This window comes from Armigeres subalbatus, chromosome 3 (genome assembly GCF_024139115.2).
Source record: "Armigeres subalbatus isolate Guangzhou_Male chromosome 3, GZ_Asu_2, whole genome shotgun sequence".
Classification (NCBI taxonomy): Eukaryota; Metazoa; Arthropoda; class Insecta; order Diptera; family Culicidae; genus Armigeres; species Armigeres subalbatus.
The window spans coordinates 3,573,076-3,598,494 of NC_085141.1; the positions used below are offsets into that span (position 1 = coordinate 3,573,076).

Here is a 25,419-nt window from a genome sequence, read left to right on the forward strand (position 1 = left end):
AGATTACGCCATTTATAAATATAATAAAGAATAACTTGATGCCAACTCCCATACATTCAATTTTCTTTCTTCAATTTAACACGTTAATTATAATAAAATTATTATAAAATTTCATATGGTGACGTAATCAGAAAAGGCTATAAATAATATATTTAAGATATTGAATAAATTCATTACCTCTGAAAAATCCAATTGGAACAAATTCTACGTCGGCAGCAGAACCATCTCTTCCTTCAACGGTCTATTTAAATATCGTTTATAGATTTCGAAAACTCGTGTTCAATTTGAAATTCAACGTATATACGATATTGATAATGCGGTAATCGAAAATTTATTGAGATGGGCCTACAATGATAAAAAATATCACTTAAGTTTACCTAATATTCAAATAGGGGTAGATTTTACCTACCTATATGAAAGGTAGATTTTCTGGTACGATTAGAGGTAGAAGCCTCATCGGTAGAAACTTCTGTATGAAACAAAAATATCTACCCATAGAAAATGTGTGCGGAGCTGAGATGAAACGAGAAACAGTCCAACAAAACAAAACCATCGCTCAGTGTAAAAGGAGCTCGTCGCCGTACTTTGAAACGGCTTGCAATAAATAAATATATTTACCCATACTGCATACCGTTCTCACTATCAGCAACGCGATTCAACGAAAGTGCTCACACGGGGGATCGCCGCCACTTAACGAAAGGTCAGTTGGAGGGCACGAAAGTCAGTCCTGACAATCGGCGGTAGTATTCGAAGGGGCGTAACCAATGTAAACAAATGGTTTCAGTCGTGATTAGCGCATGTATTCGGTCAAATTCTGCTTTGAAAAGGCGTTGTCAGTGATAAGTTTTTGTTGCAAATCGAGTGTTGGCTGAACATTAGCTTCCCGTGAGTGAATTTCGACTTTAGAAAGTGATGGCGGATAGCCGTTTTTTGAATTTCGGTAACGTTTAGCGCGCGTGGCCCTTTCAGAAAGACAACCGTTATTTTACGTAACCAAATCGATAGATGAATGACGTCACATCTGTCAAAGTTTGTTCCACGGCCTAAATTTTTTCCTCTTTATTCCGCGATGAGTAGTTTTGTCGTGAAGCGAAAGAAGTGATAAATTCGGACCGAAATATCGCGAAAACAAGCGTGAATTGCCATTTCCTGGTGTTGAAAATCCGTTCTGCGACCGCAGGACGTTCGATACAGTGCAGCGGAAGAATCGAATCGAACGGAGTAGGGAAAAGTGTCCACGACGACGTCTGGCTGCTCGTGAGCTGTGTGACATTTTTTGAGCTGCTTATAACCTATATTTTTCTGCTGCTGGCTGAAGTTTTGATTTTCTCCTGGCGAGTGGCGACTGACGACGACGACGACCATCATCATCATCAGCAGCAGCAGCACCATCATCGCCGTTTCAACGAAACCAGCAGAGTGTCAAATCAGACAAAGTGCAGCACACTGATAGATGTGGTGCGTGTACAAATTGGAACTGAATTTCCTGTAATTGATGATTCAATTCGCGATGTAGACATGGTAAGTACCACTTCTATTCTGGAATTGGGATTGCCGTTCTTCCGAGGGACCGTGGGTTGACGTTCCGCGTCGATGTTTCTTTGGCCTTGGTTAGCAATTTGGGTGTACCACGTATTCGATGCGATTTTGTCGGATTCAGGTAGGATTGGAGGGGATTTTCAGCAAATGGCAATGGCTGCGAGGTGGAAATAATAATAATAATAGTAATTGGGATCGAAAGAGTTTCTAATCTAATCATAATTTGAGCCCCTCACGTCGCGAGATAGTCTTGATAATTTGATCCCTTTGTTTTAATTGTGCATTCCGCTGTATGGGAGCAGAGTCCATTAATCTTTGAAAATACACTTGTTTGCATTTATGGTAGAATAATTCTACCGATCGGAGGTAGGAAATATTGTTGTTTTGATGGCACTGCGAGTATCATTTCGACAGGCTACCATTTTAGTTGCGTTCAAAAATTATAATTTGAATTGTTTCCGGATGTTTCATTCTATTTACAAGATAGGTAATAAGTAATGACAAGGTCAATTGAGTTTCTGCTTTTTCTCCTATATAATTGACAGATGTAGCAATTTAGGACACTATAAATACTATTTTACTTGCGTTTTTGGGCGACAAATTCAGTGAAAACCTCCAGTGATGGTATTCAACTGAAGTGGTAAAGCTCACGGATACAAAGCAAAACCAAGGGCGATTTCGGGGTTAGATTCCCGTTCCCTTTGCAATTTAATGAGTTTATGCCGCGCTAACCTCATGGTATCGGCATGAATGCATATATGACAACTCGAGGAACTTGCGGAAGTTCCTAATTATAAGTCCGCAACTTAGAATTCATTAAACGTTTCCTCAGTTGTTATGGGACGTCCTGAATCTGGAGTTGGTGATTCTAATGCAGTTTTCCAATAATCAAATCGAACTTAAATTACCCGGAAGGATAAGAATTGAGAAGAAGCAACTAAATATTTCAAGCTATTTCTTTGGAATTGCGATTACTAACGGAACGGGTTTTATTGGAAATTATGTTTGATTTCATCCAATGTTTGTAAATATTTAGTATTGCCATTTGGGTTCTTTTTCTTACTGTCATCATCCTAGCATTACATCTCCCACTGGTACATTGGGGTCTTGAAACTTAGTGTTCATTCAGCACTTCTACAATTTTTAACTGCGTGGTTTCTATGACCATTTATTATTTTCACATTCGTATATCATGAGGCTAACACGATGATATTTTTATGCCCAGAGAAGTCGAAATAAGTCCAACTGGAAAATTTCCTAGACCGGCCCGGAAATCAAAAAAGTACGTCTTAGGCTTAAACTATAATGGAATGACATATTTTTTAAATAACAGATTCATAGTAACTACAAAATCATCACGGATTACTACGATGCCAACATTCCTTTTTAATCCGCGATGCCTGTTTGTTGCCTCATAATCTCCATGTTTGGTTGAGCTAAAGGCTTAGTGAATCAGCTACTTGTTTGGTATTGATATACATACTATTGTAATTTGATTGAACCTTTGTCCAAATAATCGTGCACGAAATGGTATCGTACATCATTATGCTTTGTTTGTGGGTGATACGATCCGTTCTTAGTAACACATATCGCAGAGTGATTGTCGCACATGATATTAAGTTCTTGCTTTCCGAAAATTTACTGCTGCATGCCTTCCCACCGTAACACCTCTTGATGGTCTGGGACATCGCCATGTATTTGGCCTCGCATGACGATAACGTAACCGTCGGTTGACGTTTTACGTTCCAAGAAATTGCACCTCCTTGCATCGTGAAAACATAGCCTGTCGTCGATTTCCTTGTGCCAACGTCTCTTCCCCAATTTGCATCTGTGTAGGCAACTATGAACTAATTCAGGATTTCCGTTCTTCGTGTAACACAAACGATTTCTAGTGGTACTTCGTAAATACCGTAAGATTCTTTTAACCGCTTCTCAATGTTTTCTTTCTGGATTGCTGCTGTATTGGCTCACTGTATTTACGGAGTAGCTGATGCCAGGACTTGGGGCCCTCCTTAGCCGTGTGGTAAGACGCGCGGCTACAAAGCAAGACCATGCTGAGGCTGGCTGGGTTCAATTCCCGGTTCCGATCTACGCAATTTTCGGATTGAAAATTGTCTCGACTTCCCTGGGCAAAAAAGTATCATCGTGCTAGCCTCATGATATACGAATGCAAAAATGGTAACCTGGCTTAGAAACCTCCCATAAAGTGCTTAATGAACACTAAGCTGCGAGGTAACTCTGTCCCAGTGTGGGGATGTAATGCCAATAAGAAGAAGAAGAAGATGATGTAAGGACTTGTAACTTGAGATAAGAAGGTTAAGCTTTCAATAGCTTCTTTGTATGGTACATCCTTCATTTCGTCTTCTTCACATTTTTTTTGTGAACACATTGATTTGCTAAAAGGAAGACTTGGCTCAACTGGTGTTGATACAACATAGCAGTTCGACATTTGGAATTTTTTTACCATTTCGCTTCGATGTATTTTTCTTGATCTAAAGACAATTCACCTTTGACTGGATCTCTGCAGATGCGCAACCCCAAACAATGTTTCGCTTCACCAAGGTCTTTCATTTGGAATCTGCTGCACAGAAACTTCTTCAACGCCTGTTTCAGTTTTCAATTGAAAAAAAAATTACGAGAAAATCGTCCACGTATACAGTTACGAAAAGCATCTCGTTCTCTTCGATTTTAAAATACAGACAAGCATCTACCTTCGACCGCTGCAATCCGAAGTCCCGAAGAGCCCCATCCAATTGGTGATTTTATATTCGACTGGACTGTTACCGACAGGGTACCCGGGTACCCACGGATAACATTGTCAGTTTATGACCGATTTTGGTTGCTACGGATTTAGGAACTTACCCGCTATTCGATACATGTTACATAACACCGATTCAAATTACTTGGTTACCGGAATTCCGGATTTACTGGGCCAAGTCCCAAAGTTGATATAAATTGAAGATATATAGTCAACCAAATAAAGATTTCTTGCGTCATGACTAATGAACTTCGTTGGAAATTAAAAGAATATAGGATAACAAGGGGCAATATGGACACCCTAAGGTTTTAATCAATATTAGGTGATTTAAATTCAATATAATTCGGATTTTTAGAAAATACATGATACTATTACTCGTTAACTACCAGTTCTGTTTTGAATCGTATTGAAAATAAGGCAATTTAAATCAAATAGGACGATTTTGTAATAGTTCATTTTTCACTACTCTCGGGAAGGTAGCGGGGCAGATTGGACACCCCCATGGGGCAGTATGGACACCCTTATGAAATATGAGGAAAATTATCTTACTCGTGATTATATTCCATCGTAGCCTATTTTATGGATCATCCAACAAAAATATTACCCAATTGTTCATCTTCCTGTCGTGTTTTTGTATGAGACACTTAAAATTGTGTTTGGATCATCAACATCCGAAAATCTATTTCCCTATTCTTAAGCGAGGTCATATATGGTCGTTTTATATTCTATTTCCATGGTGAATAGAAGAAGATTGATAACGTTACGCAAAAATTTGCCACTTTCAGCCGGTCTCATACATGTATGTCGAACTTTTTGTATGAAACATATGATTTTTTTATATGGATTCTCACGCAAGACCCCTTCCCAATCGTCTCTCCTCTAAGCATTGCATAATCTATGCATGATCTTATCCACCCTACTGGCATCGCCATTCCTTCCAATGGGTAGTACCGATCAACTTGCCAACGAGATTGCCAAATCTATACAAAACACTTCCTTTTTTGTTGCACTTTCAGCGACTTCTATAGTATATACATGCTTCTATGGTATATATAGGCATATATGTCATGAACTGGAACTTTTATAGCGATTAATAATTCCGCACCATGATAACACGAAAATAACACGATATGAAAGCCTAGTTCGATGAGTTTGAGGTTATGTTTTTAATTTTTAAGGTGTCAGTTCTACCCCCATATACAGTGTTCAGTTTGCCCCAACAGGTGAACATATTTAAAAACTGTTGGAAATTTTGTAAAAATCAAGGAAATTTGTCACAAATGCATGCCAGAGCACTGTAAATAACAGAATTTTGCTATGGCGCGACCAATAATTGAGAAGTCATCTTCTATGGTAAAGTAAAGCTTATTTCACATTTTTTTCGCTAAGATGATAAAACAATGACTTCTACGCTATAAATTATATTTTTATGAAAGAATTATAGAGTTCGCTGCATTGAAAGTAGAAAAATGATTGAATTAACAAGAATATTGAGGGTGTCCAATCTGCCCGGGTGTTCATAATGCCCCATGGTCCCCTAACTTAACTACGTTACAGGACCATCTTATGATTTAATCCGGGAGCTGTTTAACCCTCTCTTTCCCACGACTTTTTTCAAAGATTTCAATAGGAAGGAATCATCTATGGAAAAAAATGCTAGAGCAAAAGTTATTTGGCATAGCTCAAATTAGTGGAATACGAAAAAAAAGTTTTTGATTGTAAATCTTAGTTACTTAGTTTTACTATTTTTACTCAAAATTGATTATATTTGCAGTCTAATGAAACCAAAAAGTTGTGCCAAATACTGCTTTTTGTTGTTGGAAGGTGCAACATTTGATGGAGCTCTACACTGCCGTCATACGCATATTTTTCCCATGTTTGCTGGTATTTCCTATGCACATGGGACAGTTATGCGTATAACGGTACACTACAGCTACCATGGGAAGGAAAGGGTTAACAGGTTCCCGGTTAACAGGTCAAACTTATTTTGAAGAAACCCTGGCAATGTGGGTATCAAAATTCATGAAATTGTTTCAGAAGCGTAATCTAATAAGAAATTGGGCCATAGGATGGGTGGACAACGCATTTTTTAAGCTTTATTAAGGTGTGTTTTTTAATTCTAGATTAACTTCAACACCGGTTTGACAACGCACTGGTCATCCTGGAACACCTTCCCGTGGGACCTAAAGTGGCTACAAACTCATTCTGAAGAAACTCTGGCAATATGGGTATAAAAATTCATGAAATTGTTCCGGAAGCATGATCTTACGTGGAATTAGGTCATTCGATGATTTGGGGCCCAATGGACTCTGGCTATTTTCTTTTCTCCAATGGTTTTACATGACAACTGGAACTTGACCTACTTTTTAACAATTCTATTAGTATATCCACAGTAAATCAATTGAAAGCTTTTCTATGCCGATCAAATGCTTAACTATGTGTCTTGTATGGTGAGCACAAAGGATATACTATGCCCAGAGAGTTGAACACATTTCCCAATCGAAAGCATCTTAGATCGAGAATTGAACTTGGCATCTGCGGATTGGTTATCCTACAAGGATAACTGGGGACCCTGGCAACATAGATTAAAAAAAAATCAAGTAAGTTATTATAAGTGTTCTTTTGCTCAATGCGGGCTCGTTCTTATTCGATATTGAATATATCGAGTAAGGGAGGTAAAATTTTCCTGCACGACTATTTTTAATCACTTATGCTGGTCTACCGTTTCGATGGCAAACACGCAAAACTGAAAGTATGCTGTGAATGTTTGTGCATTTTTGCGGGAGAATGGGACTACCCACAAAAGGAGTAAAATTTGATGCATAAAAGGCATAAGTTTTACACATTTTTCCTATGTTTCTGCATAATGCGTACTTTGAATTCCTATTTGAATACTTTATATTCAAAATAGCATACATTAAAGTTCTTTATGTTCTTTATAAACTTTTTTAACAGTGAACCTTCTTGAAGGTCCATCAGTTTATAAAAGCACACGCATAAAAAGCGTTCATATTTTCGGGAACAACAGCCTCGGTTTCGGGAACAACAGTCACGTTTTCTGAAACGTTATGGAAAACGTGACTGGTGTTACCGAATCCATGAATTAAATCACGGTGTATTTTTCACGAATTCACGGTTCACGAATTCGAGAACGCTTTTTTTATGCGTGCAAAGCAAAGGAAATGTTTCAAAAATGTTGATAAATACTTATCCAGTTTTTCGCGGGCGATAACGGCCGCGAACTAGCCTATGGATAGTTTCAAATTTGACGTTCCTCCACTGCTCTGAGCATTCTGAACAATGTGGTAAATAAGAAGCTGTGGATGCAATAGATCCACACTTTCTTATTTGCTGCATTGCTCAGATTGCTCCTTCTCACTTCTTTCTTCTTCCTTTTTCTTTTTTCTCTTTTCCTTCCAGCTTCTTCCTTCTTCTCCCTTTAAACTTCTCTCTTCTCACTTCTCACATCTTGAGTGTCTGGTCACACCGAAGGTGACAGGCACGATTCCATCATCCAAGATAAACGTCGCCCATTGGGACCTGCCCGAAGGAGTTGTTTTGGCCGATCCCGAATTCCATACACCAGATAAGGTAGATTTGTTGATCGGCGCTGAGTTGTTTTTCGACATTTTGAAACCGAGTCAGCTGAGTCTTGCGGACAACCTTCCGATATTGCGAGATACTCATTTCGGGTGGATCGTATCTGGTGTACTAATTGAACCACAAATAGTCAACGTTTCCATCCAACGATCATCGAAAAATCGATGCAACAGTTTTGGCAAATCGAGGAGGTGCCAGACGTCCCCAAGCTTTCAACTGAAGAACTCGAGTGTGGAGCTCACTTCCTATCTACGTACCGACGAGATGAAAGCGGCAGGTTCATTGTGGATCCTGGAACTATGTACCGTAACCTACGGTACAGCATCGGCCCCATTTTTGTCCACACGGTGCTTGGTACAATTGGTGGAAGAAGACGGCGATGCTTTCCCAATCGCCTCCCGAATAGTGAAGGAAGAAACGTATATGGACGATGTACTGTCCGGCGCTAATTCGGTGGCAGACGCCATTGAAGCCCAGCAACAATTGAAGCAACTACTCGAGCGTGGGGGTTTCCCCATTCACAAATGGTGTTTGAATTTATCTGAATTTCTCGAACACATCCCCGAAGAAGAACGTGAGAAGACGATGCCCCTGGAAGAAAAGGAAGTGAATGAAACCATAAAGGTGCTGGGATTGCTGTGGAACCCGAGTGCTGACACGCTATCCATAGTAAAGCATTCGACTCCGATGGAAGTGGTTAACCAACGAGTAACCAAAAGGATGATATATTCGAAGATTACCAAGTTCTTCGACCCTCTTGGGCTAGTGTCGCGAGTTATTGTATTAGCAAAGCTTCTGGCCCAGCGATTGTGGCAGCTCAAAATCGGCTGGGACGATCCAGTGGACGAAGTGACTACGCAAGAATGGATGGAACTAAAAACATCATTGTCTCATCTGCATCACATTGCCATCCCAAGATGCGTAACATTCGACGAAGTGATCTCTTACGATATACATGGCTTCTCCGATGCATCCGCCGTGGCGTACGGCGCATGTATTTATTTGCGTAGCCTGTTTGCCGATGGTTCGGCGAAGCTGCGGCTCCTCACAAGCAAATCCAAGTTAGCGCCTCTACATGACTTGTCTATTCCACGGAAGGAGTTATGCGCCGCGTTGTTGCTGACTCGATTGTTAAGAAAGGTATTGCCAGCCCTGAATATGGCATACCAAGAAGTTGTACTGTGGTGTGACAGTACAATTGTTCTGGCCTGGATAAGAAAACCGCTCAACCAGCTACAGTTATTCGTGCGGAATCGGATCGCTGTAATCCAAGAGAACACTAGTGACTGCCGATGGGAATATGTCCGATCCCTACAAAACCCTGCTGTCATCGTCTCCCGAGACCAGCTTCCAGAAACCCTGAGAAACAAAAGCTTATGGTGGAATGGCCCTGAATATCTCCAAAGAGTAGTCTACGAAATCGACGCTGCCGAGCACATTCCGGATGATCAGTTACCTGAGATCAAAGGTGTTATTTCCAGCCCGGCGATAAACAATGAACCGTTTCCGTTCTTTAACAATTGCAGCAATTTCCGGACAATTCAACGCATCATGGGTTATGTGCTGCGATTTGTTTCCAACTGTCGGAAACATCCGTCGCGGCGCGAGGCCAATAAATATTTGACCGTCGATGAGTTACGTCGTTCTATTGACGTTATCATACTACGTGATTCAACACGTTCATTTTGCAGACGAGATCAAACGTGTGGTTTCCAACGAGCCGTGCAAGAAACTCGCCAATCTGCGTCCGGTTTACTCCAATGGCCTATTGCGTGTAGGGGGACGTCTAGATCGCTCCTTATTACCCTTTGAAAACCGTCATCCGATCATCTTACCGGACAAGGATCCGGTGATACGCCTTTTGATTCGGCAAATACATGTCGAGCAGCTGCACGTCGGGCAAAATGGACTCATGAATGCCATGCGACAACGATACTGGCTTTTGAACGCACGATCTACTATTCGAATGGTTACTCGAAAGTGCGTAAAATGTTTTCGAGTCAATCCGACCAGTACCAGCCAGTTGATGGGTAACCTACCCGCTGCAAGAGTCGTACCCTCGCCTGCGTTTGCAGTTACCGGCGTGGACAAGGGGTGCGTCGACCAGCCTTGATCAAAGCATACGCAGCCGTTTATGTGTGCATGACAACCAAGGCCGTCCACTTGGAAGCTGTATCCGACTTGAGTACCGATGCCTTTCTGGCGTCTCTGAAGCGTTTCATTGGCCGACGAGGAATGGTTCAGCAGTTGCACTCGGATAACGCAACAAATTTCCGAGGTGCACACCACGAACTGAACCAACTGTTTCAACAATTTCGCAACCAACAAACTGTAGAGGACATTCAAGGCTTCTGCCACAACCGTGGCATCGAATGGCGTTTTATTCCGGCAGACGCACCAGAATTCGGCGGCCTCTGGGAGGCCGCAGTTAAATCTGCGAAGACTCACCTCAAGCGCATTGTTGGCAACGTAAGGTTGACGTTCGAGGAGCTAACTACCGTTTTGATTGATATTGAAGCTGTGCTGAACTCGCGACCCCTATTTGCCATCTCAAACGATCCTTCAGACCCGCTGGTGATCACACCGGCTCACTATCTTATAGGACGACCGCTCACTGCTATAGACAAACCTTCTCTGGAAGACGTCGCATTCAACCTTTTAACGCGATGGCAACATCTCCAGCTCATGCGGGAACATTTCTGGTGTTCTTGGAGTCGGGAATACCTCAACACTTTGCAACCCAGGAAGAAAAATCTTCGCACTCAACCGAACATCAAGGAGGGTATGGGTGTCCTTCTCAATGACCGGAACCAACCTCCTCTTAATTGAAAAATGGGCCGCATTACAGCGGTCTATCCCGCTGATGATGACCTGGTCCGAGTTGTCGACGTGCGTTCCGGAGGAACTACCTTTCGTCGTCCCATCAACAAGATTTCCGTTTTACCTATCGAAGACAATGCGGTTACTTCCGAATTCGCTACGAATGTTGAGTGTCCTCAACCGGGGGAGTATGTTCCGTCACCCGACGGAAGCGAGCGAAACAGCATTACATGATTCACCAACCAACGAGTGCCACGCGATCTGTTCATCTCTTTTGTTACCGTAGCTCTGACAACGTACGTCTGTTGCGCCCTGAGTTGAACCGGCAGCAGCGGTAGCGTGAAGTTCAGTTCGCATTTGACTTTCACTACGACCACCACGTTACCAAGTTCTATCGCGTCCAAGTGGCACAGCAGCAAGCCGTTTTTAAATTGTATTTGGCAGATTAACAATAAATAGTTTTTAGTGGATTTGTCAGTTTTTATTGTGTTTTGAAGCCCTACCGAAGAGAAGAACTTTGTCCCCAGCAATAGCTTTGCAAATTGCCTCCGTAGTGAACTGTTCCCCTGTAGACATTTCCGTACAGTCCACTGTGAGTTTGACCCACCCTGCTTGGGCTCGAACACCCCCTAAATTCAAAACTTTCTGATTGAAATTATTTCAGTAATATCATATTTTTATAAAAATATTCTGTTATTAACAATTGAGAATAGATACCCAATAAACTAGTGAGGAGGTAAATGAATTGGTCGGATTTTTAAAATCTAAAATAAAATAAAAAATTAATTAGATTTCAGGTGAAGATGGGTTGAGTTCCAAAACAAAGCTTTGGAAGTATTGGTACAATGAAAACTGTCATATACTGTAGTAGTATTGGTGTCGTATTTATAAAAAACAAAGAATATCAGTAGGGTGGTTCAAAAAACGACCCAGCTCCACCACGCTCACTCGATTCCATCCCATGCTCCGAGTGTCCTCCAAAAGCCTACTTGAACAAAAACTAATTGAGCACAAGTCGGTTCAAGTTTGTATGAAAACTAGTATGAGAAACTAAACCTTTCATTAGACTGGCTACAGCGCCTCCCCTCCAAACACTGGCGAAAAGAGAACCCACATAGCTAAAAGCAACAAGATTTCACTGAACGAAAACCACACCTTAGGAAAGATCCATTGATTACGTAATGCAAAAAATAGCATTTTATACCCTGCTCTACCCCATGTCACACTTTTTGTATGAAGCATCTGGAAGATCTGTATGGATCGTCAAACTTCAGCCAAACCACCCTCTCCCTTCTAAGCGATACGTTATTTAAGGATGTTCCCTTAACCAATCGTTCCAACAATCGGTAATCAATTTCAACCTTGTCGTTGTCGTAGTGTTCGCGTAACTACTCAAAATGCAACATTGCTGATCCCTGGTGCGATAGCTATCACAGACAAATTTTGGCTAATTTTGTTGAATTACACCCTTCACTGGTGCCTTCTGAGAAGCCTAATTGTCATGACTAAAGAATCGCAAACTTGATTTAAATCGACTACCAACTATTGGAATGACCATTCAATTTGCATTGTCTATAGAGTTGAAGCCCAATGACGAAAAGCTACAATCAGTTTTTTTTTTATTTCTTCTACGCAATATTTTTCATACAAATGGTCCTACCAAAGATTTATAAGCTTTGTGAGTTCAAATAGTTCACCGTCTAGGAATCGATTAGATAATTTTACATCATTATTTGGCTGTTATACAGAAAACTTTGAGCTCATATTAAACAACAAATGTTATAATTATCAACATAATTTTATGACACAACTTGTTACTCAATACCCGTTGTCGTGACGCTGGATAGAAACCTTCTCTTGGTGTGTTACTTAATATGAGGTACCATGGTCGCATTCCTAGTTATTGCCTTCTCTTGATTTGTGATAGCATTCTAGATGAGGATTTAATAAATAAAATCAAGGATGTTAACGATCATTCAGTAATTTGCGTTCGATCATTTAGTATTTTGTCAATAACACATTCCAGAAGCTGAATTTCAAAATATGTTGTATGGTGGACTTCTAGTGCGAAGGTTTTTATACAACTATGTCGATGGTTCGTTGTTTGAATTCCACTAGTAACGTAGTTATAGCTATAGTTTCAGTCACTTAGACTAAATGATAACAAAAGTCCAATCATTTAGTTTAAGTTACTGCAACTAGTGCTCTAACTCCGTTATTAGTTGAATTTTAATAACGAACCATTAGGCAAAATTGTAGAAAAACCTTCGCACTAGAAGTCCACCATACAAAATATTTTGAAATTCGTTTCTGTAATGTGTTATTGACAAACTACTAAATGATCGAACGCAAATTACTGAATGATCGTTAACATCCTTGAATAAAATACTAGATCGCAATCTACGAATTATACCACAACAATCCTAATGCAACTCAAAATTTCATACAAAAGTCACTATTTGATCACTGTTTTCGTCATCGTTGGTCACTAACGTCACTATTTAGAACGACATTCATCGATACCAGCCCTGCATTGTGCAAATACAAACATTTTGTGTTTTGTTTGTTTCGATTGAATCTGAAAATTTGATTCGAAATAATTTGCAATATTTACATCTATGACCATGAAAATTATGTTACTTGACGATGAAATGTATTGAACTTCCGAACTCGGAGTGATTCGGCAGGTGAAATCATACGCTACACTAATTCAAATTTTATTGCTTGTTCGCCCGTTCCGGGTCAAATAAATTAATGTTAACCTTGTTTATACTGTGGTGGGATTCACAGTTGAAAAGGTCCGGATATGCAAACCGAAAAATATTCATTAATCAATTTGAAATTAAATAAATCATATTCAGAAAGCTTTTTTGGATTATCTTTACACCCCGTTACATGCTATTTGGTATTGTATTTTTTTTTCTCGTACATTTGTTATGGGCATTATGCCAACTGGTCTCGAGATACCCATCACGTTATGCCAAATGGCCCTTAGACATTTAACTCGTTATGCCAAATGGCATTATGTCATATGGGCTTCCCCCTATGCTATAATTATTAGAATACAGCTTTATTGGATGCTTTGTTTAAAACTGTGTCATTAATCCTTGCCATAATGATCATATACTGGGTCTAGCTTTAATTTTCACCTCCATGGCCATTGAAAGCAGACTGAACAATCGACGGTAACTGCGTTTTTGCTTCCCACGGTCCCGAATGGCAATCTCGGTTATCATATGAAGCCCTAAAAATCGGATCCGCTAAATCCCATCTTGCTCTTATTCTAGGGACCGACGACAGCGTGTTAAACAAACAAACGGCAACGGCAGCGAATAATGCTTCTTTTGGTGTGACGTCAAATATCCCGAGACCGTCGTAAAAAATGCAGAGTGGAGGAGGGCCATTGCAGCCGGGTCCGTCCGTAATGCGGGGACTTACGTCGGGGACACCGACTTCTTCACAGCAGCAGTCAGAAATGCAGAAGATGCAGTCCCAACCTCCGTTGATGAATCAACCGTACCAGCAGCCGAATATGTTCAGAAACGCTGGTGCGAACCAGAATACGCGCCCGACGCGTGCCATGGTCCAAGCGTACCACAGCACGGCATTCATACCGGCGACCGTATTCCCAGTGACCTACAATCCGCGGTTAAGCCAATGGCCGAGCTATGGCTCAATGCCGGGAATGCCCTATCAGCCACATTACTATGTCCAGCCTAACATCATTCCCAGTCAACATCAGCAGAACCGGCGTAATCCGGGCGGCGAAAACAATCTCGTTAATGTAAATAACAACTATTCCGGAGCTCCTTCGAACGGAAGCACTAATCAGCTTAATCCGCTAACGACTATTCCGCAGATGCCGCAGGTTCAGATGCCACCGGGGCAACCGAATCAATCATCGCCGATGACCGTATCGCATGATCTTCTCGTGATGCAACAAATGCATCCGCCACCGGCTCAGCACACGCCTCAACCCGGTGTGCCCGGTGCTCCCGGCCAAGCGCCGATGGACCAACATCAGCAGAATCCCGCTCAAGTCAATGTCGGGGCACCGCAGCCTCAACATACGATGATGTCACAAATGCAGCTCGCTCCTCATATGGCAGCCCAGCAGGCAGCTCCGACGACCACTATCAAGAAGAGACAACCTGGTTCCCGAGCTATTCCAATCATCCATCCAGACACGCAGGAAGACATATTGAAAAAGATGTTTAATGATTCGCCACCCCCGACGTCATCCGCGCCGTCCACAACGGTAGCATCTACAAGTGGACCACCACCGCCACTACCATCCGGACCAGCTGGGACCGGAAGTTCAGCGCCGCCACCGGCAAACTATAGCACTATTCCTTCAAATGTACCCCAAGTTCCACTAAATCCATCAGCCGTAGATTCTGAATATGATAATTATCCGCCTCATCCTCACCAGGGAACACCGGAATTACCAGGCGGCATGTTGCTGCATCATCAAGCGCCACCCCATATGCATCATCCACCTCCAAATCATCCTCCACCATCGACGCACGTTCATCCTGTACAAGCGCAATTGTACGACATGGGGAGATCGCCAGCCGGTCAGCAGTCGCACGAGCTCGTCTACACTGGCCCTGGCGGCCCACTAAAGACCATCAACCCTCCGCCACATCTTCCTCCGCCGACACACCACTCGGTGGTTCCAGTTCCATCAGCAGCAGAAATGACCACTGCTAGCGGAACACCGGTCGTCTCGGCTAATGCTAATGCACCGTCAGTCGAAATTAAACCCTATCAGAAGAAGAAAAAGCCGGTCAGTGAACAACAGCAGCAGGTGATCATTCAACAGCCTCCTCCCCCGGTACAACAATCTCATCCACAGCTGCAGCAACACCAAGTGCAGCATCCTCCACCACATCCCCTCCATCATCCACACCCTCTTCCAGCTAATATCAATCATCCTCCACCTCCAACCGGAATCCCAATTAACGACTCCATGTCCATTCCTTTCGGAGGCGCTCCGGAACGATATCGTACTTTCTCGGAGAAATCCATTGCCGAGTCAACCCTGTCGACTGATGCGGAGCCGTTTGTCTACACTGGCCCGACAAGCGTCACCAGCAATCACCAGCAGCAATCACGCATGGAAGAGTTGCCTCAATCGGTCGTAATCCAACCGGAATTGGTTCTTCCGATAGTCGCTCCGGAACAGAAGCAACCTGTCCAAACAGAACCTCAGCAGGAGATCCCAGATTCGCTCAATAAACTAGAAGTGGCGGAGGAACAGATGGCAAACAAGCGAACGGCATCAGCTGTGGACTCTCTAGTGGCTGGCGTGGAGAATCTTAGCGTAGAGGAGCAACCGACGGTAGCCGTCGGGGTTCACAACATTAACAATAAGAAGAACAAACAGCATAAGAAACGATCGGAGGAAGTGCCGTCTGTTAGTGAGACTAGCAGTAGCAGCAGCAGCATCCCGAGTAGCAACAAAGATTCAAGCAGTAGCAAGGCTCCTGCTCCAATAACAACGGTAGTGGTTGAACAGCAGAAGCAAGAATCAATCGACGAAATCGATCGGTCTGCTGTTGTCTCAGTGGAGGAACCTCATCAGCAGACCCAGCAGTCTTCGTCATCGTCGTTAATTAATAATTTAGTGGAACATGATAGTAAGTTAGATAATGATAATATTAATAATAATGTGGAATGCACCAGTACTACGATTACAACAAATACCGATAATACTACTACTATTACGACAGACAACAACAACGTCGTATCGTCGCCGATGGAAAACGTTAAACAACTACAACAGCTCGATTCCCGACAAATCACTCCGCCGAAGATGGTGGATGTAGAGAATAACGTCCAGCAGCAGCACCAACCTGAATTCGACGACAACAAGAACGTGGTGGAAACTGCGATAGTTCCATCAAAGGAATCCACCCCGGCCCCCGTGGAACAACTTCCCACACCTGTCACAATTACAAAAGAACTATCTCCGGCACCGACCACGAATACCCTCAAAGCGCCAGCACCACCAGTGGCGCCGATCAAAAAATCCCGATCGCTCACGCTCATTGAGTACGATCCGGGTCAATGGAGCCCGGACAATCCGACAGGCAAGAAAAAATATTCGCGCGACCAGCTGTTGCAGCTAAAGAATACCGCCCCGGCCCGGGAGAAGCCACTGAACCTGCCCAATTGTTTGGAAAGGTCCAACCACAGCGGTGGCCATTCCATGGGTGGTGGTAACCAATACGGCAAGAGCAACTATGTGGAAATGTCTCTGATGCCGACCTTCATTAAGGATCGCATGGTCACGGGCGGCAACCAAATGCGCCAACCCTATCCACCGAAGCGACCATCCCAGCAGGGTAACCAAGGCCAATCAGGTGCGCAATCTAACAAACAATCCCAGCAGGGAATGAGCAAAACCGGTTCCAAGATCATTCGGCTTCAGCTGGATGAGGAAGTAAAACTAAATGAATGCGAAAATGCGTGGCGTCCGAGCCATCTACAGCAGAACGAGGTCCTCGACGATGTCGAACGAAAAACGCAGGAACTTTTCAAAAAGTTCCGCTCCGTACTGAATAAACTGACTCCGGACAATTTTGATAAGCTGGTCCAGCAGGTAAAGTCCTTCGTGATTGACACCGACGAACGGTTGGATGGGTGCATCAAGTTGATCTTTGAAAAGGCCATTGCCGAGCCTAATTTCTCCGAAGCTTACGCCAAGATGTGTAAGGAAATCGGAACATTAGCAGTAGACATCGCAGCCGCTAATAGCGAGAAACGAATGCCGAATTTCAAGAGCCGATTGCTGGCTCAGTGTCAGACGGAGTTCGAGCGACGCCGTAACGATCAGACCAGTGCCATTCGCGACAGTCGCATCAAACTAGAAGCGAACAAAAATCTGGCCAAGGAAGAGTTTGAAGAACTGAAGGCACAATTAGAAGAAGAAGAGCAGAAGGTACGGCGGAGAGCCGTCGGAACGGTTCGATTTATCGGAGAACTGTTCAAGCACGGACAACTTACCGCCAGTATTATGCACAGTTGCATCAAGCTGTTAATCGAGAAGGATAGCAGAGATTACGATGAAGAAACACTGGAGTGCTTGTGCAAGCTTCTAACTACCATCGGAGCAAAAATGGAGAAAGAGAATGGTCAAGACTTGGGTCAATACTTTGAAAAGATGGGCGAAATTGTTCGATACAAAGAGAAATACCGAATTAGCAGTAGGATACGGTTCATGATTCAAGATGTGATCGATTTGCGCCGAAATGGATGGCAGCCAAGGCGACAGGATCTCAATCCGAAGACGATGAACCAGATCCAGAAGGAAGCCGAGACTGAGCAACTTCAAATCAATATGAGCTATCTTCCCCGTGGTGGAGATATGGGTCGGGGTGGACGAGGTAACATGCAGGGTGGATCCAAGATGTCCGGTTCTATGGGATCCGGCGGTTACGGCCAAGGTTCGTACGCAAGGGGCGGCAATCAAAGTTCGATGAAGGGCGGTCGGCAAACTGACGACGATGGATTCCAGCAAATTTTGAATAATCGAAACAATCGACAGCAGCAATTGCAGATTGATCCTAAGAAGATCAACATTCCCAGCAACCTGGATACGGCGCGGCTCGGATCGGCGGCGAACTATCAGGGTTGGAAGAACAATAGCAACATGTTTGCTGCTCTCAACAACGAAGACAACCAGGGCGGTAGTGGCTCTGGCAGCAACAGTATGCTGGATCGCGATAGCGATCGGGATCGAGACCGCAGAGATCGTGGTGGAGATCGGGACCGAAATCAACGTGATCGGGACCGAGATCGTGATCGGGACCGCAGCGGTAGTCATAACAAGAATTCGGGAAGCTACCACAAAGGATCGATGGAAAGGGAACGCTACAACCGGTACGGCAGCAGCAGTAGTCAAAACGATGACCGAATGAATCGTTCATCGCGAGAACCGTCGTCGGGCAGCATGCGACCGATGAGTGGCCAGCTAAGCAACAGTCAATTGCATGATCGCGACCGTGATCGTGGCAAAATGCCAATTCAACAGCAGCCTCCATCAATGCAGGGACGATCGTCACAGCAACGACACGCTCCACAATCGTCAGCTCCTCTGCCAGGAAAAATAACATCAAACAGCGGAAGTGCGCTAACAAAATCCGGCTCCGGCCATTTGTATCAACAGCAGCAGCTGCCGCAGTTTGCTATACCAAAGGACGTTCCGCCTCGAAGAAGCTTCCCAACGCCCGATGAGGAAACAGAAACGAACATACAGAAGTTCTCCAAATACGTTAACATCGAAATGGACCAATCGGACTTCGAAGCAAGTGTCCAGGTGCTGAAAGAACTGAACATCAAACCTGACTTCTATCACGCTGCCATCAATCAACTGTTCATGGACAACATCGAACGGGATGGCAAAACTCGTGAATTGGTCGCCCGGGTCATCATTCAGATGTTCGAGAAGAAGGCCATCACTAAGGCCGACTACTTGCACGCCCTCGAGGAGATCTTCAATTTGGCCGACGATCTAATCATCGATATACCTCAGCTGTATATGTACATAACCTCGTTCTATGTGATGCCTCTGAACCAACGGCACGTTAACCTGGTCGATGTACGAAATGTGGCCCAGTGCATTCTGCCGGCACACGGTGCTACTTTGTTGAAGGAACTCCTGCTCCAGTACGAGGCTCTTTACGGCAAGGATGCCACCGTTATGCTGTGGTACGAGTCATCTCTGAATCCGACCGATTTTATCAAAATGGGCAGTGCCGAGGCGGCGGAGAAATACCTGACTGATGCCAAACTAGGCTATCTGCTCGACTCCAGCAGCAAAGCCCTCGACATGCAAACCGTCGGGACGCAAATCAAACATTTCCTGAAAACGCACGCCAAATTTATGGAGATCTACAACTGGATCGCCGGATATGTTGGCCCTGAGCGTGACACCTCCAACGAGTTCATCCGAACCCTCACCAAGGCCGTGATAGAACACTGTATAGACAACAAAACGAAACTGAACATCCAAGAGATTCAGAGGTGGCACCCGATCCTTCAGAAATACCTCGATAACAAGCCGGAACGGGAACTGCAGGCGATGTACGCGATTCAGCGGCTAGTTGTGGAGCTGGAACATCCGCAGAACCTATTACACTCCTTACTGGAGCCACTGTACGATAATGATGTGATAAACGAGGGATTCACCCTCTGGATTGAATCTAAGGATCCACTGGAAGAGCAAGGCAAGGGAGTGTGTTTGAAGGGAATTACGCAGTTCGTGACGATGTTCATGGAGAATTCGAGCGACGACGATAATTAATTCTGGACATGTTTTTTTTTAACGCGTAAATATTTGACTACTGGAAAAAACATTATTATACCTACTAATGGATAATTGATAAAAATATAATGAATAAAATTAACGTTAAGAACAACATTTATTTACATATATATTTATAAATTATCAAATAAAGTATCTGGTGAACCACAAAAAAATGGGAATGGATTGTTCTTGCGTGTTTGAGACGGAATGATTGTAGGTTTGAAAAAGTAGGGTTACTGTTTCTTGAATTCATAACATGCGCCCATATCAATAACAATCGAAAACAAAGAATTGGAGCGCAAATTACTTTTTTTTTCATTTTTGCGACTTTTTCAGCGGAGATAGCAATAAAACATTACACAGAACAAGCCGAAATCGTCCATTTTGAGAATTTTATTGATATTGGAGCATCTTATGTATAATGGAACTAATACCCTCCATGTGGGGAGTTACAAGCAAAGGGTCTAAGTGATATCACAATCAAACAAACATTAAACTCGGAAACATTTCATCTTACATCGATTTACCAGCCAAAAGACTGAAAATCTCACAAATAAATAAATTTAAAAAAAATTCACTCCGTATATATAGGGAAGAAACGTGGAAAAATTTGCTAGGAACAATATTTTGTTATACCATGACCTGCCCTAATACCGCGCATCGCCTAATACCGTGGTTTTTATCAAAAATCAGAACCTGGCTACCATGGACATCACATTATTTGATGAAATGTTCAAACATATTATGTTTGAACATTTCACCAAATAATGTGATGTCCATGATAGCCAGGTTCAGATTTTTTTATGAAAACCACGGTATTAGGCGATGCGCGGAATTAGGGCAGGTCACGGTATGTCCTCTGCTTGTAATTCCCTCGTGGGTTAGTTTTGAAGAATTACTTGTGCCGTGTGTTGTGGGAATTTTCTTGAATCTAAAAACCTTTGGTAGCTCCGGGTAGCTGAATTTCTGTCTGTTTGACCCTTAAAGACTCGGAAACTACTGAATTAATCGGCTTGAAAATTTGTAGGCAGGGGTTTTTGGGGCCGGGGAAGGTTCTTAAGATGGTTCGAGACTTCTTTCCGCTCAAGAAGGGGGGGGGGGATTCATATACAAATGGAACATAAATTTCTGCATAACTCTAGAGCCACTGGCATTTCTCACACTTCGTCTTGAAAAATGTAGAGATTCTACAAGTAAAGAGAAGTGCATTGATTCACACTCGAGAGCGTTTACACGTGCGTGTGATTGAACCAAGAGAAACATGATCGGCAAAGAGTGAGAATATTTTCGGTCGCGTGTGTTTTGCTGTTGTGTATAAAAAGGTCTATGTTTGGGCGCTCACAACAACGTATTTCAGGGTGTCTCCATCCAGTCGGGAAAAGCGGGAAATACCGGGAATTGGACCCGACCGGGAAAAATGCGAGAAATCATAAAACCAATCGGGAAATTGAATTATCGATCAAATCATAAACATTATGAACTATTTTTTCTTGTAATACCTTAAATAACTATCATTTAAAAATAATATGTCTGGCAATAGTGTGAGTCACTCCATTTTTTTTTCATGTTTCGGAAATAATGATACAAAATGTATAAAACATACCGTGCTGTGCCCTTATTCCAATCAGCGTGTCGGGGAAAAAAACTTCTTCACGTGGTTCGGACTGCGATTTCCTTCCTTGTGGAATTAAAAGAACACGAACGCGTCCTATCGATAAAGCGTTTTATTTCCAACTAAAAAAATACAAAGTTTGTTTAAATTTCAGGTAATGCAACTAGAACAAAGTTATAATGAGTGTTATGTGGACTGTATTTCAAAGTTTTCAATCATACACCCCCCTTGGATCATCCGATTCAACATTGGGAAGCATACAGACCTTCGCCAGCGCTCGTCGATATTCACCACTAGCAGTTTTTACGGTAACGACCCTGACCACGCCATCCTTGCCAGGGTGTGTTGATATGATGCGTCCTGTTTTCCATAGCTGCGGTGGAACATTTTCGTCGCGGAGTAATACCAATGATCCGATTTCTCACACCGTCCTTCCATTTCTGTCGTGTTTGCAACGTATGCAAATATTCTACAGACCACCGGTTCCAGAAATGTTCCCGCATACTTTGCACGTGCTGCCACCTTGATAGTCGGTTGACATTGACCTGAGTGTATGACGGTTCAGGAATAGCTTGACCGGTACGTCCAATTAGAAAATGCGATGGAGTCAAGAATTCTAAATCACTCGGATCGTTTGAGAGAGGACACATTGGACGTGAGTTCATAACAGCTTCAGCCTCAGCAAGAAAAGTCGTCATTTCTTCGTAGGTCAGTCTTGTCTCACCTACGACCCGTTTAAGCAAATATTTCATCGATTTTACTCCAGCCTCCCAGATACCAGTGCCAGGATATTCCTTTCGAACTACAGAATTCAGCAAGCTTCTCATTATGTGCTTGGCTTTGAAACAATTCCCTCAAACTTGCCAACTCATGATCAGCGCCGACAAATGTGGTACCATTATCCGAGAAAAGGTCACTAGGCAGACCACGACGACTTACAAACCGCTGTAGCGCTCCGAGGAAAGTCTCTGAACGAAGGTCCGTGCACAGTTCTAGATGACCTGCTTTAACTGACATGCACACGAATACACAAACGTATGCTTTATAAAACTTCGTCTTTCGACCGCTCTCCTTTAGAACGAATGGACCAGCAAAATCAATCCCGGTCTTTGAAAACACTGGAGAGGGCACATTCAAAGTTAATTGCCTATATGCAGGGTATTAAGCCACCCGGTGTGGAAATTAATTACTATGTCTGAAACTTGATTATGCATATGTACAACATGTGATAGATTTAGTTCGGAAAAGGTATTGGAGGGTAACCGCCCCTTCGGTGGGGTTTGATCCCACGACCCCAGTTCGCATGACAGGTGCTTTCCCTACTAAGCTACGAAGGACCTCCGTCGTCTTCCGCAGCTTAGCGGGTACTGATGAAACCAAATTCCCAGCACCAGGTACCAGCCGATCTCTCGCAATACATTTTCAGAACTAACTCTCTCAAATGTATTTTTGTACACATGTCAACCAAGTAGGATGAGTATTTAGTATTGTCCGGCTCCTACACACTTGCTTCATCAGCAACGGCGCTCAATGAAGTAGGGTTGTGTGAGGTTGTGCCAACTTACTAAATCTATCACATGTTGTACATATGCATAATCAAGTTTCAGACATAGTAATTAATTTCCACACCGGGTGGCTCAATACCCGGCATATAGGCAATTAACTTTGAATGTGCTGAACTCGAGTGGCGATCTCTCTTCGCTTGTGTGGTCGTGTTGGGATCTGACGACCAAATTCTGAAAAATTGGGGTTAGGCTTAGTTTTCTATGCAGATTCAGAATATGTAAAAACATATATACCCCTAAACAACCCAATTAACGTTGGCTGTCTTGCCCCATATGGCCATCTTACCCCACTTTCCCCTAGTTTACGTCCACGTTGAAAAAAGGAATTTGTTCAGAAAGTTTTGCTATATTGACGATTAAAGGTTGCATGAAGAAGAAGAAGTCGAAGGATGATATTTGAAAAATATTGCACGGGGAAGCATACGGGAAGTTTTTTAAAACTCTTCTCAAAAATTCTAGGAGCAATTTAATTAAAAACGGTTAGCAGTACGGGGTTGGACTTTCCTTCTACTGCATAATAAACGCAATTTTTCGATTTCAAATTTTATTTTATGATATCATACTTGATACACAGTATCCAGTTTTCAGCGAGCGGTAATGGCCGCCAGCCTGCCTGCGGGTCAGTCTCTGATTTGACTTTTCTGGAGGTCAACTGCACCCACCGCTCCGAGCATTTTGATCAATGTGGTATATAAGAAGGCTTGAATTCACTGAATCAGCACCTTCTTATATGCAACATTGGTCAAAATGCTCGGAGCGGTGGGTGCAGTTGACCTCCAGAAAAGTCAAGTCAGAGACTGACCCGCAGGCAGGCTGGCGGCCATTACCGCTCGCGGAAAACTGGGGAAAGTCCAACCCCGTATTGCTTTCCGTTTTTAATTAAATCGTTTCTAGAATTTTTGAGAAGAGTTTTAAAAAAATTTCCGTATGCTTCCCCGTGGAATATTTTTCTAATATCATTCTTCGACTTCTTCTTCTTCATGCAACCTTTAATCGCCGTAGGCAGGGCTGGTAGCGAGTCACTTTTTAGTGACTTGGTCACTATTTTGAGCCAAGTCACTAAAAAGTCACTATTTGCATCCAAAAGTCACTAAAGTCACTATTTTTCGAAAAATGGTCACTAAAGTCACTATTTCGCACCGCCGTTTGTAAAAAAAATTCAAAATAAATATCATTTGTACCTACCAACCTATCAACCAAATCAAATTTAATTCTGTTAGCAAAATATACAAATTTGAGTAATTGCATCAAGTATATTGTGGAAATCGCCAGGTTACTTACAATTCATATGAACTTATGATCTTCTTCTCCATGAATAAAGTTTATAAAAACGTAGTGCTGAAGACAAAAGTTGAGGAGTACTGGAACCAGGCTTTTTAATTAAAAAACGATTGTGCGTAAATACCCTAAGGGGACTGAAATAATGAAAATAGCTTTAGCTGCATTCCGTGACAACAACGTCGAGCGAGGTTTTTCTACGCCAGGGAGAATAATTAACGATAATATGATGTCGATGACATAAAGTCAATTAACCCTTAAAAGCGCAAGGCGATTTTTTTAGAAATCGTCGGAAATATTTTTAACGTAAATAACCATTGAAATCATTAACATTAAACGTATTTTCGGTTTGTTGTTTTAAAACAACATTACGCATTTAAGGGTTAAAATCGTTTATGATTGTGAAATCCGTCTTGTGATCCTTCAGGATTCAATAATAGTCTCGAAAACATAAATTGAAAAGCAAGACCCGAGCAGGAGCGAAGACCTCGATAACAGAAATTGGTATGATTTAGCCTTGCATAAGAGGTGAAATACCAAAAAGTAATACCAAAAACTTATATGCAGAATACTTGATGCATACCATGCTTAGGTATTTCAATACCAAACGAATAATAATTGGTTATGCATTTGGTATTGAAATTCAATTTAATAACTGAGTTTGTTATGGCTTAAGTATTGTTTATTTATTTATCATCAGACTAAGGCCGGAGTGGCCTGTGCTGCACATTAAAGACTTCTCCATTCAGCTCGGTCCATGGCTGCACTTCGCCAACCACGCAGTCTGCGGAGGGTCCACAAGTCGTCCTCCACCTGATCGAATCCCGTCGGATCGTTGTCGAGAACCATTTTCACCGGATTACTGTCTGACATTCTGGCTACGTGCCCGGCCCACCGCAGTCTTCCGATTTTCGCGGTATGAACGATGGATGGT

At 42.7% G+C, this 25,419-nt stretch overlaps 2 protein-coding genes across 6 annotated transcripts in view; both read left to right on the top strand.

Moving 5' to 3' along the window:
• LOC134226414 (REST corepressor) overlaps nt 1–25,419 on the top strand; it is a 100,941-nt gene that overhangs the window by 62,306 nt on the left and 13,216 nt on the right. The window lies entirely within an intron of this gene.
• On the top strand, nt 535–20,203 carry LOC134226413 (eukaryotic translation initiation factor 4 gamma 3). Of its 4 annotated transcripts, none has more exons than XM_062707175.1 (3): nt 535–1,521; nt 14,005–16,359; nt 16,453–20,203. In XM_062707175.1, exons 2-3 carry the CDS (start codon nt 14,100–14,102, stop codon nt 20,025–20,027), a joined length of 5,835 nt encoding a protein of 1,944 aa, XP_062563159.1. In that variant the 5' UTR covers nt 535–1,521; nt 14,005–14,099; the 3' UTR covers nt 20,028–20,203. The 4 variants fall into 4 exon arrangements, with proteins under 4 accessions (XP_062563159.1, XP_062563157.1, XP_062563158.1 ...); XM_062707173.1 differs by having other exon boundaries at nt 14,005–15,077; nt 15,150–20,203; XM_062707174.1 differs by having other exon boundaries at nt 14,005–14,501; nt 14,577–20,203.

Bases quoted from the DNA above. Each gene is read 5' to 3' on its own strand.
- LOC134226413 (XM_062707172.1), top strand. From the start codon at position 14,100: ATGCAGAGTGGAGGAGGGCCATTGCAGCCGGGTCCGTCCGTAATGCGG.